The sequence below is a fragment of the Trachypithecus francoisi genome, unplaced genomic scaffold, assembly GCF_009764315.1.
Source record: "Trachypithecus francoisi isolate TF-2019V2 unplaced genomic scaffold, Tfra_2.0 Lachesis_group21, whole genome shotgun sequence".
NCBI lineage: Eukaryota > Metazoa > Chordata > Mammalia > Primates > Cercopithecidae > Trachypithecus > Trachypithecus francoisi.
Window position 1 is genome coordinate 12,673,058 of NW_022681467.1, and position 17,455 is coordinate 12,690,512.

The 17,455-nt window shown below is 42.5% G+C and overlaps 1 protein-coding gene across 7 annotated transcripts in view; it reads left to right on the top strand.

Moving 5' to 3' along the window:
* SEL1L2 (SEL1L2 adaptor subunit of ERAD E3 ligase) overlaps window positions 1-17,455 on the top strand; it is an 88,243-nt gene that overhangs the window by 62,169 nt on the left and 8,619 nt on the right. For 3 of the 7 annotated variants that reach the window (XM_033185567.1, XM_033185569.1, XM_033185568.1), the window contains exons 12-17: window positions 3,374-3,436; window positions 3,986-4,073; window positions 6,734-6,882; window positions 8,046-8,211; window positions 8,318-8,392; window positions 14,085-14,257. In XM_033185567.1, the coding sequence (XP_033041458.1) occupies window positions 3,374-3,436; window positions 3,986-4,073; window positions 6,734-6,882; window positions 8,046-8,211; window positions 8,318-8,392; window positions 14,085-14,257 (714 nt within the window). The remainder of the gene's footprint in view (window positions 1-3,373; window positions 3,437-3,985; window positions 4,074-6,733; window positions 6,883-8,045; window positions 8,212-8,317; window positions 8,393-14,084; window positions 14,258-17,455) is intronic. The other 4 variants (XM_033185570.1, XM_033185571.1, XM_033185572.1 and 1 more) reach the window with 2 other exon arrangements.

Consider the following 17,455-nt stretch of genomic DNA (forward strand, 5'->3'; position numbering starts at 1 on the left):
GTCTCTACTAAAAATACAAAAATTAGCTGGGTGTGGTGGCATGTGCCTGTTGTCCCAGCTACTCGGGAGGCTGAGGCAGGAGAATCGCTTAAACCTGGGAGGCAGAGGTTGCAGTGAGCTGAGATCCTGCCACTGCACTCCAGCCTGGCAACAGAGCAAGACTCTGTCTCAAAAAATAAATAAATAAAATAAATAAATCAGTAAACTTGACATCCAACTCTAAACATCCAGCTTTTCTTGAAAATGGCAAAAGGTAGCCAGGCATGGTGGCTGACACCTCTAAATCCCAGCACTTTGGAAGGCTGAGGCTGGTAGATCACTTGAGGTCCTGAGTTCAAGACCAGCCTGGTCAACATGGTGAAACCCTATGTCTACAGAAAGTACAGAATTAGCCGGGCATGGGGGCGAATGCCTGTAATCCCAGCTTCTTGGGAGGCTGAGGCATGAAACTCACTTAAACCCAGGAGGCAAAGGTTGCAGTGAGTTGAGATCATTCCACAGCACTCCAGCATGGGTGACAGAGCAAGAGTCTGTCTTAAAAAAAAAAAAGAAAAGAAAAGAAAAGAAAAAAGAAAAAGAAAAGAAAATGACAAACACTAATTAAACAAGACTGCTATTTTCAGCTGGAGCAGAGGAGCTGAGAGCTGCTGCTGCCTTCACTCAGGGCAGGGACTCTATGTGTCTCCATCTGCACCACTGTCTCCACCACCCGGCATATTTTATTTCTTATATCACTGGCATGGTTCCTGCAGGTATCTGAACTGGCCACTCCTCACCTGACAAGTTCTAAATAGGTATGCTGGGCCTTAAACAGTAATGGGTAATTCACTGAGCCCCTGGGGTCCCAGGGACTCCCTTAGAAGAGAAAGTAATTTGTCCCTGCTATTTTAACCTTTCTCCTTTCTCTCTCCCTTCTTCCTTCCCTCCTTTCATCTGTTTCCTTCCCTTCTGTATTAGTCCATTCTCACATTGCTAATAAAGACATACCTGAGACTGGGTAATTTATAAAGGAAAGAGGTTTAATTGGCTCACATTTCAGCATTGCTGGGGAGGCCTCAGAAAACATACAATCATGGCAGAAGGGAAAGCAACCACGTACTTCTTCACATGGCAGCAGCAAGGAGAAGTGCTAAGCAAAAGAGGGAAAAGCCCCTTATATAGCCATCAGATCGCATGAGAACTTACTCACTATCATAAGAACAGCAGCACGAGGGTAACCACCTCCAGGATTCAATTACCTCCCACCAGGTCTCTCCCATGATGCATGGGGATTATAGGAACTACAATTCAAGATGACATCTAAACAAGGCTAATTAGAAGAAGACAGACTCACTAGACTTTGCCACATTCATCACACTGAGCCGTACTACTTCCAGAGCAGAGCAACCCAAGACTCTCAGAACCATAAGAGATGTGACCAGGAGAGAAGAGGGAAGAAGAGAGCAGAATTATACCATCTGTTTTAAATACGGATGTACTGTCCTTAAGAACTCTTACAATAGCAGATCCTCTCATACAATAGGCTCAAAATTTGGAGTCTTGAAACCATTTTTGAAATATGCCTTCTCTATTTATGTGCTATTCCTGTGTTACTAAGGGTTACTCTGGCTGCATCTACAATAACTAAATATAGGTGGTAAGAAGAAATTTGGAGAGCTTTCTATTAGAACATAAGTTCCTGCAGAAATACTAGAAACCTGTAAAACATACCTACAGATCTGCTGAATGAAAGTCAGTTGGTCAGCAGGGCACGGTGGCTCACACCTGTAATCCCAACACTTTGGGAGGCCGAGATGGGCAGATCACTCGAGGCTAAGAGTTTGAGACCCACCTGGCCAACATGATGAAACCCCATCTCTATTAAAAATACAAAAAGTTAGCTGGGCGTGATGGCCCGCACCTGTAATCCCAGTTACTCAGGAGGCTGAGGCAGGAGAATATAGTTTGAACCCGCGAGGCACAGGTTGCAGTGAGCCAAGATCACCTCACTGCACTCCAGCCTGGGCAACAGAGTGAGACTCCGTTTCAAAAAAAAAAAAAAAGAAAGAAAGTCAGGTGGTCAATCATGGTTTCTTACTGTAGTCACTAGAGGGTGAAATGCATGATAGGAGATGGAAAGAAAGAGTTTTCTCCTTGAGAAAGTCACTTTCAAAGTTCACTCATCATCCAAAATTGATATGCTAAATATCTATATATTTGAACATGTGCTGAATACTAAATGTGCGAAATACTTCCTTCCTTAGAGTATTCAGAATATTAATCGGAAAATAAATGGCAATTAATTTAGCATCAAGTGGAAAAGGAAACATCAGGGATGTTATAAGCAATAAATCTGAATAAAGAAATATACCAACAATGCTTTACTATCTGTAGTGGCTGGACTGAAATCCACAGAGTCTCTAAAATGTGATTTGACCATTTATGTCAACCTCCTTAGACCTGAGTAGGTAACAAGTGTCTGGATAGACTTCTCCCTTCTGGAAAACTCCTACACATCCTTTAAGACCTAGCTCAAATGTCACCACCCCCACTCCTGACAATTCGATCTTCTTCAGTTCCTAGTCTCAATCAGGCACTAGAGTGTCCCTCTTCTAGGTGTCTGCAACACTCTCAATCTACTTCTTTTTTCCTTCCTTTCTTTTTTTTTTTTTTCAGGCAGAGTTTTGCTCTTTTGCCCAGGCTGGAGTGAAGTGGCGCAATCTCGACTCACTGCAACCTCCGCCCCATAGGTTCAAGCGATTCTCCTGCCTCAGCTTCCCAAGTAGCTGGGATTACAGGCGTCTGCCACCACAACCGGCTAATTTTTACATTTTTAGTGGAAATGGGATTTCACCATATTGGCCAGGCTGGTCTCAAACTCCTGACCTCAGGTGATCCCCTCATCTCAGTCTCCCAAAGTGCTGGGATTACAGGTGTGAGCCACCACGCCCGGCCTCAATCTATTTAAACTTTAGGACTTACCACATTTGACAGAACTCTTAAGAGGTCTGACCTGCCCCTCCCCTTTGATATGGCTCAGAGCCCACTAGTGTGTGAATTCTCCAAGGCAGGGATTATAGCTTCTTCATCTTTTACCTTTCACCTCCTACCTCTGCCCAGTGCCTACTATGGAATCATACACAAAGCAAGTCCTAAATAAGTGTTGAATACAAGAATGGAGGGGAGATTTGACTTTTGTTTCCCTCTTCCCTTTTCTAGCCAGAAGGGTTTGTGAAAGTATAAAAGGAGAAACTAGAGTGGGTCAGAATAACCGGTCAACTGCCTTGATTAATCTCTTACTGGGTGCATGTCAAATATTTTGAATAATTTTGCAGTAATTTTCCTTATCATGAATTCTTCTGGGACTTTACTTGGTTTTTTAAAACTCTTCTAGGGCAATGCAATTGGCCTTCATGGGCTTGGTCTTCTTTACTTTTATGGAAAAGGAGTTCCCGTGGTAAGTTAAATTATTTTATTATCTTTTCATTTGTAGCAATTTACAGGGTAAAATTCATGGTCATTCATTAGTTTAAAGGAATTCATCTCTATTATCTGGTTTGCCAAACTGTTATATCAGATAATAGAGAATAAAATAATCCAGTGAAATATCTGCCAAAGAGACACTGAAGAACAAGCTTGTGACAAGAATAGTAATTCTAATTATATCTTAGAATCATAGATTCTAAGTAACCTTAGAAATCATCTCTCCTCTGAGGACTTTATTGATGGAGAAATTTATCTTCTTAGTCTTTTAAGTGACCTTCCCCCAATATCTAACAAAATGTACTGTCAATGTAGAAAAAGACATAATTATGATGAAAATGAGACATTAGTTCCTAATAGAGTCTAATATAATAATGAAATAAAATATATATTGTTTCTGATACTATTTTAATTAGCCTAAATCACATAGGGCACTGTCTATACTCTTTTTAAAAAGTGGAAGGCAATTGTTTCCATGGAGTTTTACTTGTGCCTTTGAGTAATAGAGTGTAATTATCTGCAGAATTATGCCGAAGCACTTAAATACTTTCAGAAAGCTGCGGAGAAAGGGTGGCCTGATGCACAGTTCCAGTTAGGCTTCATGTACTACTGTAAGTGCTACAAATACGGCTGCTTTATTTAGAATGACATATGCACTATTAAGTCTGCTCCTTTTATAACAAACATCAAAGGGTTGGTGTGAGTGGTTTAGACAGAACATTTAGGCAACAAATTAAATAAGAATTTGAAAAAGACTAAAGAAAAGTACACCAGTTGGGAGAGGGGACAAGGAGGTGCAGAGTCAGGAAGCTCACCTTTGACAAGGTTAAGTTGGAGGTGCTAGCGATATCCCATGCACATCCCCAGAAGCAAGTATGAAACTCACAAGAAAGGTCAAACTTACAGAGAAGGTTGGAGAGGCATCAGCACACAGCTGTTAGTTAAGAGTAGTTGAGGTTGCAAAAGGAAAGGAGCAAGAGGGTGAGAGGAAAGAGCAGTGGACCATGGTAGATAACTAGTGATCCTCCATTCTGTATTGAAGGGTAGGCAGGGGAAGTACATCACTGAGAAGAATGGAAAGGCAAGTTCAGCGGAATGGGGAGGGGGGGGAATATATATATATATATATATATATATCTCGGAATATGGGGAAAAAATATATATATATATCTTAATGGAGTCAAGGGAAGAACTTTCAAGGAAGAGTAAATGAATAAGCACCCCTGCGAAACGCAGTGAGAAGCCTGGTTTAAAAAACAAGAGGCCAGGAATGGTGGCTCACCCTTGTAATCCTAGCACTTTGGGAGGCCAAGGCGGGCGGATCACAAGGTCAGGAGTTCGAGACCAGCCTGGCCAATATGGTGAAACCCCGTCTCTACTAAAAATACAAAAATTAGCCTAGTGTGGTGAGGGGCGCCTGTAGTCCCAGCTACTCAGGAGGCTGAGGCAGAAGAATCGCTTGAACCCAAGAGGTGGAGGTTGCAGTGAGCCAAGATCACACCACTGCACTCCAATATGGGCAACAGAGCAAGACTCCATCTCAAAAAAAGAAAAAAAAAAGTAAGAAAGAATGAAATATCTATAAGACTTGGCAATACAGAAAATGTGGGTGAGGTCATTGGACTGCTTGGGGTGGAAGCCGGATGACAATGGCATGAATTTAAGATCAGGAAGTTGAGAAATAGAAGTATTCTTGCAAGCAGCGTGACCTTAAAGGGAAAGAGAGAGAAGGAACTCAGCATATGGGGGACTAAGGACCCAGAAGGTGTTACTTTTAAGATGGCAAGAGACCTGAGCATAATTATAACTGATGGAAAGAGACTCTGAAAAAACGTTGGTGGTATTAGCACCTGATTGGGCACAGAGCAGTGGAAGCCTCTTTAACCTTGATAGATACGCAGGATTGCTCAGCCTCAAAGACTGGAGGGAGGGTGGAAAGGATGATGCGAATCTAAGTATGGGGGAATGGGATGGGGAGAGAGGCGAGTAAGGAAAGACGATGTGAAGTTTTCTTCAATGATCTAGTAGGTACAAAGTTGACTTCTGTGAGCAAAAGTAGAGTGGTTGGCTAGGAGGTCTCAGAAAGCCATGAAAGTTTGTAATAATCTCTGTGGGGAGTGAGAGAGGAAGTGGCCAAGATAAACAGCAGGACATCTGAACACACCTGAGTATCCCCACCAAGTCCTTCATGTCAGAGGCAGAGCCAGGGCAGCAGCAGACCGCATCATCAAGGAGGTCACATCCAGTCAAGGGGTCCCTGACATTTTCCACAGTGGCACTGCAGGAGCACCTGTTTTGTACTATCTTTGGGGGTTGAGGTTGCCTAAGATGGCCTTGTTCTTTTAGTTCATTCCGAGTTCTTGGCTCGGGATCTACCAGATTTCCCAAGTTTCTAGAATAAGAAAAACAGTCATGGCTAATGTATATTAAGTCTTTGTATGTTGTAACTCATTTGACCCTCTCAACACATCTATGGGGTATCCCACAGTGGACAGATGAGCAAACTAAGCCAATGTTGTGGTTGGGCATCTTGCCCAGGATCACACAGTTGTGGAGCTGGAATTCAAACTCAAGCTATTTGCCTCCAGAGCTTTTGCTCTTAATCGCTACATGGTACTGCTTCTAAAGGCTCCAGTGTTAAAGCTGGAAGATAACTTAAAGACCATCTAAGGAAAGCCTTCACTTTTGCAAATAAAGTGCCCAACTCACAAAAGAACTAATGAGAGAACCAGGACAAGAATTTTGGCTGCTAGGAGTCTGCTGGTTCTCTGATCTAGCTTCAAATGCCTATTTCTGCTCTAAGCAGGAGTTTGGTGAGAGTTCGGCTTCTTGGAGCTGGGATTTACCTGCTGCATACGCCCCAGTTGTGGCTGGGAGAAGCTATATGGGTGCCCTGATATGGAAGGATGACAAAGATGGCGAGATGCATCATGGTGGGGCTTCAGGTCCTCAGAGACCATCACTTGGTTTCCTTTGCATTAACTTTAGTTAAGCCATAGTGGGGAGATACTTTCACAAGACTAAGTAGTCCTTCTTTCTCGATTTTTTTTTTCAGAATGGCTCAAGAATATAAATTTCCATAGTCTTACTTAGAACCAAACTCAGTGTTCACCCCCACCTTCACAAATAGTGGATTTAGAGTAGCTTGACTTTTGGTTGGCTTTTCCCATCGTATTTAAATAGCAGGCATCACTATGACTATTATACCCAGTGATTATAATATAAAAAATAAAGTCAATAAGGGATGGCTTAAAACGATTTTAATTTTCAGCTGGCTCTGGAATATGGAAGGATTATAAACTTGCCTTCAAATATTTTTACTTGGCATCTCAGAGTGGGCAGCCCCTCGCCATTTATTATCTGGCCGAGATGTATGCAACAGGAACAGGAGTAGTAAGATCATGCAGAACTGCTGTGGAGGTAAATACAATATGAGGCTGTTTTTAAAGCACTTGTCATATATGACACAGAGGAGGTGATACTGTTCTTAAATTGTTGGTGTCTTTGATTTTATAAATATTACCTCTTTTCTTCCAGTTGACAATGTGAATACTGACATTTGTCAGAGAGGAAAAGCAGTGATGTAACTCAGGTTGGGGGAGACAGAGAAAAGATCTCTCCTCTCTCTGACATTTGGCTTTTCATCAAGTTCAGAGCTCACCTCAATATGCAGTTAAGGAGCTCTGTTTCAGCACTCAATCAAATCACCAGGGCAATTTGGCACTTCTAGTGGGATAGGGAGTTGCTACTTGGGAAACGAAAGGCTAGATTTAGCCTAGAAAATGTAGCCCACTTCTTCCCAGAAAGCAGCATCCTTTGGTTTTTGGTGATTTGGATGACAGTTGAGAAAGTGAATTCTTTCAGTCTGAGCCAGTGATGCACTTTCCAAAAGAATGCTTTTAGGACCTTAATGTCCTTCATTGATTTATTAAACACGTCTGCTGCACCAGCATAAATACTCTATGTTGCAATCTGGCCCCTCTGAAGCTCATTTCAAAAGCTGCCAGCTAATGATCTATCTTTAGATTTGCTCCTTTGCCAACTTCCTAATGAATTATGTATGGCTAACCTCTTTTGGTTACATAAGGGCTATTCAGCTAAGTTGACATTTGTCCCCTAGGGCTCTGCACACCTCCCTCACAGTTATGTCACCTACACCCTCCGGCGCTGTCTTCCCTTCATTCTCTCCTTTTCACATCAGCTGTGGCCTTATAACTTGCCCTCGCAGAGCCGCAGTGCTCAGAAAGTCCCTTTAAAACACACACACACACACACACACGCACACACACAAACGATACATTCTTAATCTTCCACATAGCCTCCAAGTCAGGAAAGTTTATTATACAAATTTAAAATAAGGCTGAGGAAGTTTCCCTCAAGACAAAAACAAAACAAACCCAAACACTTCTGATCTTTGTGCCTATAAAAGGTATTAACTCTTTACCCTAAATAATTTGCAAAATATAGACCTAAAATCCTTCCCTAACCAGCTCGTAGGAGCTGAAGATTGATTTCATTTCTCATTTGCCTGGGGTGAAGCATACTAGCTAACTAGTCTGCTTGATTTCTCTTCCTGTATACAGCTTTATAAAGGTGTCTGTGAACTAGGCCACTGGGCTGAGAAATTCCTGACAGCTTACTTTGCCTATAAGGATGGTGATATAGATTCTTCTCTTGTTCAGTATGCACTGCTTGCAGAAATGGGATATGAAGTGGCTCAGAGCAATTTAGCATTCATTTTGGAATCTAGTAAGATAAGTTAAAATTCTCTGCAATCCCCCATCATACATATGCATATATGACTTTACTACAGAGGCATTTTAAGCCTTCCTAACGGAATGTCTCCTTTTTTTAGAAAAGGCTAACATTCTTGAAAAAGAGAAGATGTATCCAATGGCGCTTCTACTATGGAATCGAGCTGCCATTCAAGGTATAGAACCCAAATAAAAATAAGCACATACCCGGTCCTTGTCCTCTGTTATTCATCAGGTTTGCTTTAGCTGCGTGTTTGTGCACATAGGCAGCAAGGAGCAGAATATCAAGTAGGTGACATTTCAAACTATACTGATGTTAGGGTCAGTCTTTGGTTAGAGATCATTTCCAGGAATTTATTTTCCCCATTATTATCAAGGTCCCTGGTTCAGCAAACCATAGGAATTTTTCTACGGCTCTGTCTCCATGGCACCAGAACAGTTCTTTGAAATATACAGTTTTACTCAAGAAACCAGTTTCTTGGTCTGGCTTCATTCATTCATTGCTGAGATCTTGACTGAACTAATCAGAGATGTGACCCATGTCTCAATGAGTTTACAAGCAAAATTAGTTATGTATGTATCTAAGGCTCATGTGATTTCTCTATTAAAATATCACATTGATGACTACCATAAACTTCAGATCTTTACTACAATCATTAGCACATAAGAATGAAAAACCAAACCAAAACAAAACAGATACATGGCAGGATCCTCTCCTTTTTCCTCGAGTTTCCATGTCTCGCTTGCTGGCATCACATGAATAAGGAATATAAGATACCAGTGGTGGGAAAAGCAATGGCAGGTGGTATTTGCATTGCATTGCGATGTCTCTTACTATTTTTCCCCTAAAATTATATTATTAAAAGCAGAGAAATACTGCAAAGCTGTCACCATTGGCATTTGGATATGTGAAAACTCTTTTGCAATAAGAGAGCAATTTTGCTTCCAATTAGGTTTCTTAAAATTGTCTTATGCTAAGGCCAAATCATCCCTTTTCACAGGAAGTGAATAGGATAAAAAATTATTCTCAGCTGACACTAATATGAAGCAGAGGAAAAAGTCACAGTGGTGCTTTCTCACATCCAGCTGAGCCGGTAGCACAGCAACAAGCCATCAATGCAATTTTAGTGAGACATTCCCCTTAAAAAGTCTATGTTTTATAAAATGCAATGAAGGCCTTATTTAGAGTGGGGAAACAATACCCGCAACCTCTCAGCCATGGCCAATCAGCTCAATTACAACAAATACAGGTTTATTCCAAGCCAGGAAATAGCGTGGAAATTGCAGCAAGGAAAAGAGACATTGAAAACAAGGGTACATTGATACATACATATTTTTTTTCTTTTGAGACGGAGTCTTGCTCTGTCTCTAGGCTGGGGTGCAGTGGCATGATTTCGACTCACTGCACCCTCCGCCTCCCGGGTTCAAGCTATTCTCCTGCCTTGGCCTCCCAAGTAGCTGGGACTACAGGCATGCGCCACCATGCCCAGCTAATTTTTGTATTTTTAGTAGAGACGGGGTTTCGCCATGTTGACCAGGATGGTATTGATCTCTTGACCTTGTGATCCGCCTGCCTCGGCCTCCCAAAGTGCTTGTAATACAGGCGTCAGCCTGTACTGGCGCCCAGCTGGTACACTGATATTAAACTGAATTTCTCAATATAAGAAAGTCAGACTGCTAAAAATAATCATGTGTCCTAAGAGAGGTCAGGCATAAGTGTCCCTGAAGATATGGCTACTGAGTGGCTCACTTGGGGTTAGGAAATCTAATAATGAAATTTTCCAATTAGTCACTGGCCGTACTCCTTTTAGCAGTTACTCATGTGAAGAGGGTGCTGAACCATCAGGACTCAGTCACTGCCCTGTGACTATGAAATCGAAGTGAAAATCCCTCCACTGTCAGTTGATCCCCATGGGAGCCTGTCTGGATCGCCACATGCTGCCAGTCAGGCCCCTCATTAGGGTGGAGCTGAATTCCCCCAAGAACCAGCTTGTTCACTGCCTTCCATTCTTAGAGGCTTCAGGGATTCTGCTTACTGCCCGCACAACTTGAAAATGCACAGAATTGTCCTATCTCTTTGTGGTTATAGCCCAGGAGAAATCTTACGGTCAAAGGATGGCAGCTTTGGGCAAAATTAGAGAAGGAATAGGTTTCTCTTTAGGGTTCCATGGACCTCCTGCTTCTCCAGACTCCCTCAGGCCTCTTTTCTGGGCATCATTCTTATAAGTTCTTGCTCCCAGTTACTGACCTGTACATTTGGAAGCATCTGGAAAGCAAGCCTGGATAACTAATGTCTTTGTCAGCTAAGAATTTTATGGACCAGGTGCATTGGTTCACACCTGTAATCCCAGCACTTTGGGGGACCAAATTGGGAGAACTGCTTGAGGCCAATAGTTCAAGAACAGGCTGGGCAACATAGTGAGACATCATCTCTACAAAAAAATAAAAGATAAAAAAAAATTAGTTGGGTGTGGTGGTGTGCACCTGTAGTTCCAGCTACTCAAGGGGCTAAGGCAGAAGGATCTCTTGAGCCCTGGAGATTGAGGCTGTGGTGAGCTGTGATCACATCACTGCACTAAAGCCTGGGCAACAGAGTGAGATTATGTCTCGATGATAATAATAATAATATAATAAATAAAAAAGAATTTTATAATGTTAGCTGTATTCAGAGAGACTTAAAGATGGTTCACGGTATTATATCTTTTTGAAGTGTCTACATTTTAACAGAAGATTCTACAAGATTAGAATTTCAGTACCTAAAGGAATAAATTCCAAAGGATGTTAGGCACTACATTAGGCCAAATGAGAAAATTTTGGAAGGAGTCCTATATCACTTAATGCTAGACCTGAGCCCACACAGGGCACTTCCTCTTTTTCTGAGTAAGCCAAGACCATGCCAGAAGGGCTGGCCATAGCTGAGATGGCCGTCCTAGATGAGTGTTCCCTCATCTTTCCAATCAACACTCTCCTGGTGGATGGGAACACAGACCCCAAGAGGACCCTTAGGGGTCATCCCTAAGTGGACTTCAAAAGACTGATACATCTTAAAAAGTCACATGAGTTTTTTCTACTTGACATATTTGTGTTTTTTGGAAAGTAATATTCTAAAGTACTTAATATCTGGGGAAAGTATTATCTAAAAAGTTTCCTTGCATGTCCATCCATTCATTCCATATGCATTTATCAAGCACCATTCCAGGTTCTGGGACTGTATCAGTGATTAAGAGTTCAAGGTGCTTGTCCTCATGAAGTGCCTGCCCTCATGCGGAAGAGAAAAAATAAACTAGTAAGCAAATCAGAGAGCAGTGACATGCTATGAAGGAAATAAAACATGGAGATGACGTAGATAACTTCTGGGGTGGGGGCTGAGGGGAACTTTAGACAAGGTAATTGGAGACGGCCTCTAGGAGAGAAGTGGCATTGGCGCTTCTGAGAATGAAGAGAAGCCAGCCACAGGAAGAGTCAGAGAATTCCAGACCTGCCAGGTAGAGGGCCTTGAGGAATCAAATGCAGGGATCTTGTGCAGAGGGCAGGTGAGGCATGACTTGTAGGTGGTAAGGATTCTGACTATTATTCCAAGGGCAAAGTGAAGTCATTGGAAAATTTTACACAAGCAAATAACATAACTTGATTTTACATTTTAAAAAGATCATCCTCTAGCTAAACAGTATGAGGTTTCTCTTCAGAGTGATGGAACTATTCTAAAATTGTGGTAATGCTTGCACATCTCTGTGAATATATGAAAAACCATTTCGTTGTACCCTTTAAATGGGTAAATTGGATGGTATGTGAATTGTATCTCAATAAAACTGTTACATATATACTATATATAACATATACGTGTATTTTACACATATATATATATATATCATGCTGGCTGAGTGTGGTGGCTCACGCCTGTAATCCCAGCACTTTGGGAGGCTGAGTTCGGAGGATTGCTTGAGCCCAGGAGTTTGAGACAAGCCAGAGCAATATGGTGAATATGGGTATGGTGGTGCATGCCTGTAGTCCTAGTTACTTGGGAGGCTGGAATAGGAGGATCACTTGAGCTTGGGAGGCTGAGATTGCAGTAAGCTGAGATCATGCCATTGCGCTACAGCCTATGTGACAAAGCCAGGCCTTGTCTCAAAAATAAATAAATAAAAATTTAAAAAAATAAAAAGATCACCCTGGCTGTTGTGTGAAGAATGGGTTGGAAAATGAAGATAAAAGAAGAATTTGAAGCCTATTGTAGTATTGTAGGCTGGAATAGGCAGTGGAGGAGATGTCAAGAGTCAAGCGTGTTTCAGAGGCACAACCAACAGGACTTGATGAATTGGCTAATGGAAGCAAGGGAAAAAGAACTCAGAATAATTCCCCTAGACTTATGGCCTGAACAATAGGGGCGCTGTACTGAGACAGGGAAGAAACTATTTCATTTGGAGGAAGGTGTGTAGGGTGCTAGGAAATCTCTATTGGGCATTTTAAGTTTGAAATCCACATGCAGACATCAAGAAGGCAATCATAAGAACCTGGGCCTCGGGGAGAGAAAGATGGTAGATATAAATTTAGAAATAGTTAATAAAGACAGTCAATGGAACGAAACGAGGTCACCCAGAGAAAGAGCTGAGATGAAGCAGAGTGTTGGAGAGAGGCGGGGAGGAGAGGCGAGAGAAGAGAAAAGAGGAGAAAGAAGAAAGAGAAAAAAAAAAGGAGTTGGGGCAAGCCCTTGACATTCCACATTTAGGAAGTGGGCAGAGGAGGAGTCAGGCAAGAGTTTGAAATAAAGAGCCCATGAGATAGAAGGGAAACCAAGAGAAGGTAGTGCCATCAATGCTCCGACAGGACAGTGCTTGGTCAGATGGGGCCCATCACTCCAGTGCTGCTTGGATGTCGGGTAAGATGAGGACAGAGATGTGGCGATGGATTTGGCTGTATGAAGGCCATCTACCACCTTCAAAATAGCAGCTTCACGGGCAATGGGGCAGAAGCCAGGTTGGAGTGGGTTGAAGAGTCCGTGGGAGGTGAAGCTTTGGAGACAGTGAGCATAGAACACACTTTTGAAAAGGTTCAGTGTAAAGGGAAACAGAGAAATGGGGCATGAGCTAGAAGGAGACACCACAGGATAAAGAGAGGGTTTATTTTTGTTCATAGAGGATGCTAGAGCGTGTTTGAATGGCGGATGGGATTGATCTGGGAAAGAAGGTGACAGTGGTGACGCAGGAGAGTAGAGCTTCAGGAGTGACATCTGAGAATGGGAGGGATGGGGTCCAGCTTCCCAAGAGTTAACCTTAAAAAAATTAAAAGATAAAATTGGTAATTTTTTGTTATTTAAGAACATTTGGCCAGGTGCGGTGGCTCATGCCTGTAATCCCCGCACTTTGGGAGGCCGAGGCGGGCGGATCACCTGAGGTCAGAAGTTCAAGACCAGCCTGGCCAACATGGTGAAACCCCATCTCTACTAAAAATACAAAAAAATTAGCTGGGCGTGGTGGTGGGGGCCTGTAATCCCAACTACTTGGGAGGCTGAGGCAGGTGAATCGCTTGAACCTGAGAGGCAGAGGTTGCAGAACGTGCCATTGCACTCCAGCCTGCCAGCCTGGGCGACAAGGATGAAACTATCTCAAAAAATAAAATAAAATAAAATTGTACTATACCATGGATGTTACACTATAATGAAGACAGTTAGCATTGAGTGTTATATTTGTATTGCATAAAGTATATCTAATTCCAGTTCTGGGGTTCTGAGTGTTTTTGGTTCTTTTTTAGACTTGGTTATAGATACATACATATTTTAAAGGACTGAAACAAGATTATTAGGTTGAATTCCTGAAAACTATACATAAATCATTTGAGTTATGATTCTTCTTTTTCTAATATTTCTATCAGGCAATGCATTTGCTAGAGTAAAAATTGGAGATTACCATTACTATGGCTATGGGACTAAGAAAGACTATCAAACAGCAGCCACACACTACAGCACTGCAGCCGACAAATACCACAACGCGCAAGCCATGTTCAATCTGGCTTATATGTATGAACACGGCTTAGGCATCACAAAGGTAATTGTGTTGGTAATAATTCAAACCTAGTAATGACATCTGTGTGGGAAGAGAAAATGTGTAAATGTTTTGAATTTCATTGATGTCATCAATGTGGAGGAAGGAAGGAAAGGACTTAACATCTGCCAAATCCCTCCCATGTGCCAATACATATTACTTTTTTTTTTTGAGGCGGAGTCTCGCTCTGTCGCCCGGACTGGAGTGCAGTGGCCAGATCTCAGCTCACTGCAAGCTCCGCCTCCCGGGTTTCCGCCATTCTCCTGCCTCAGCCTCCCGAGTAGCTGGGACTACAGGCGCCCGCCACCTCGCCCGGCTAGTTTTTGTATTTTTAGTAGAGACGGGGTTTCACCGTATTAGCCAGGATGGTCTCGATCTCCTGACCTCGTGATCCGCCCGTCTCGGCCTCCCAAAGTGCTGGGATTACAGGCTTGAGCCACCGCGCCCGGCCCGCCAATACATATTATTTACTCCAATATGAACCCTATGAGATAGAAGTTATTTTCTCCATTTATGCCAAAGACATAACTAGTGAGTAGAAGAGATCTAGTCTAGGCCAATTCAATTAATAAGTTCCTGCTTTTTCCAGCACGTTTTTTCCAGTAGGCCCTGTCTCCATTTCCCTTCACCTCTGGGCCTTTTTTTCCATTAAAATTTCCACTGGTTCTCAAGCTCTCAGGAACAAGGAGAAACTGAAAAGAGACCACAGCTGGATACCAAGGTGGTATTAATCCAGAAAAGTCTTACGAAGCATCTACTGTGTACATGACCTAGTGCTGGATACTCTAGAAAGGCCCAAGAGAGTGACTCTCCAGTCCCCCAAGACTACACTTGACTTGAGGTGATGAATCATATTCATTTAGAAAAAGAGCCAGCACTACAAGGTGGTATTGATAAATCTCTTAGTGAGTGTAATTAAGGCAGAAGATGACATCAGGGTCTCACAGAGTGAGAAAGGTGTATTCAGTATCAATAATGATAGCAATAGCCAGGCATTGGGTTAAGTGGGCTATATGTTTCTGTCATTTACATCACACAACTGCTCAATGAAATAAGCCCTAGAACTATCCACAGTGCATGCATCAGGAAGCCACAATGCAGAGAGGTTATGTCATTTGGCCAAGCAGCTTGCGGAGGTCATCAATGGTGGAGCCAGAATTTGAACCCAGCCCTGCCTGACCCTGTTTTTTGGTGAAAGAGTGGGCCTCGCAGTGAGTCATTCTTGGTGCTCAAGCATGTGTTTCTTTTCAGTGTTTATATTCCTGGCTGCATTTCTAGAGCCAAATAACGTGGGAATTACCGGCTTTCCTATGCTCTCTTCTTTCTTCCAGTTGTGGTAGTAATTGAGAATTATTGGTAGGGAATTTCCTATTTGAGAACTGCTAGTGGTGCACAGTGAAGGGCTTCTTATTCAGAGGTATGGATCCCTGCCGTCCTGTCCTCCCCTGCAGCCTGGCTTTTGGTTGATCATTTTTCATTAGCCCTGGCACCCTAAGCGATGGAATGTCAAATCCAAATCCAGTCTGTTTCCCCCACTTCTAGCAGGTGTAAGCTTCCTACGTTTGTAAAATGTGGGTAAAGGCCGGGCGCGGTGGCTCAAGCCTGTAATCCCAGCACTTTGGGAGGCCGAGACGGGCGGATCACGAGGTCAGGAGATCGAGACCATCCTGGCTAACACGGTGAAACCCCGTCTCTACTAAAAAATACAAAAAACTAGCCGGGCGAGGTGGCGGACGCCTGTAGTCCCAGCTACTCGGGAGGCTGAGGCAGGAGAATGGCGTGAACCCGGGAGGCGGAGCTTGCAGTGAGCTGAGATCCGGCCACTGCACTCCAGCCCCGGCGACAGAGTGAGACTCCGTCTCAAAAAAAAAAAAAAAAAAAAAAATGTGGGTAAGAATGGGACAGGATGGGATAGCTAAATTGGATGATTCTTAGGATTTTATTTAGCCATCCCTGGGTCCCTCAACCATTATCCACCTCAGTAAAACAGATACCTGCCCTACCCCAGGCTTTAAGGATAAAATGAATAAGCTTTTGTGAAAGGGCTTTGTAGTCAAACAGTGTGTAGAACGACTGTTATTTAGATCAAAAGGGAATTAGAGCAACTGCTAAGGCTTCAATAAGATTAAAGCCTTTCTTTACTCATCATTCCTAGTGCAAAACATAATATGGGAGAAGCACTGTCTATAGAAGGGATGAAGTGACCCCACTCCATGTGTCAAATCCATGTTAGCTTTCCTATCCCCAGCACCACCATGTTATTCAAAAAGGACTTGGTTGCCCTGACAGCTGTATTCGTGCCTAAGCGAGGCCATCTTGCCTGAGTCCCTGGGGACAGGCAGAGTGTCCTCTCAGGACACAGAGCCAGCAATGCTGGGGAGAGCACACTGCGAGCCAGTGCCTGGCTGGCAGACCGTCAGAGGGTGTGGTTTTTCTCTTTGGAGTCACCACTGATCTCTCTCCTAAGCACTTCCTTCGCAATGTCAAATAGTTGTTAAGACATACGTTTCATACATTCAGGAAAACACTTTGAAGTTTCTCTCTGGCCAGTTTTCTGTTCTTTTCTGCCAGGGTTCTTGTTAAATCATGGATAGTTCATTTTGTTCAGTCTCTTTCAGTCAGAAGTTTATTTTATTTTCCTACAGAAAGTCTCCACATTTAAAAAAATAAAAAAATAAATAAAGCAGGGACTACTAGTAACCTCCCACCTGGATATGAGAATTTTAGGCTGAGCTAATGAGGGACCATTGCTCTTTGTTTTTATTTGGTTTCTTTTGTTTAGCAATTAGGAAAACAATAACTGAGTACCCAAAGGTATCTTGCCATCTCAGAGTCAAATTAACGAGGCGCTATCACCTTCTCTAATTCTTAAAATGAATATCCTGGTAAGTAAAAGCCCAAAGCTTGTTCAAATGAAAGAAAAGAGAGTAGGAGAATACGACTTCCCAGCAGTTAAGTCATCAAATAATTAAGCATTTCTTCAGTGAGGCACTTTGCAATCCTCTTTATTAGTTAATCCTCATGCAAACCAGTGAGAAAGATGAGTATAATACCACTACTACAGTATCTTCGAGAATCAAAGAAGGTGATATAGAGTGTTGCTTTATAAACATGCAGACATTTAAGACCTCTGGGGAAGAAAGTTAGATATAAATCATCTCTTGGTAAATCAATATTAAAATATGGGTCATTGTTGTTATC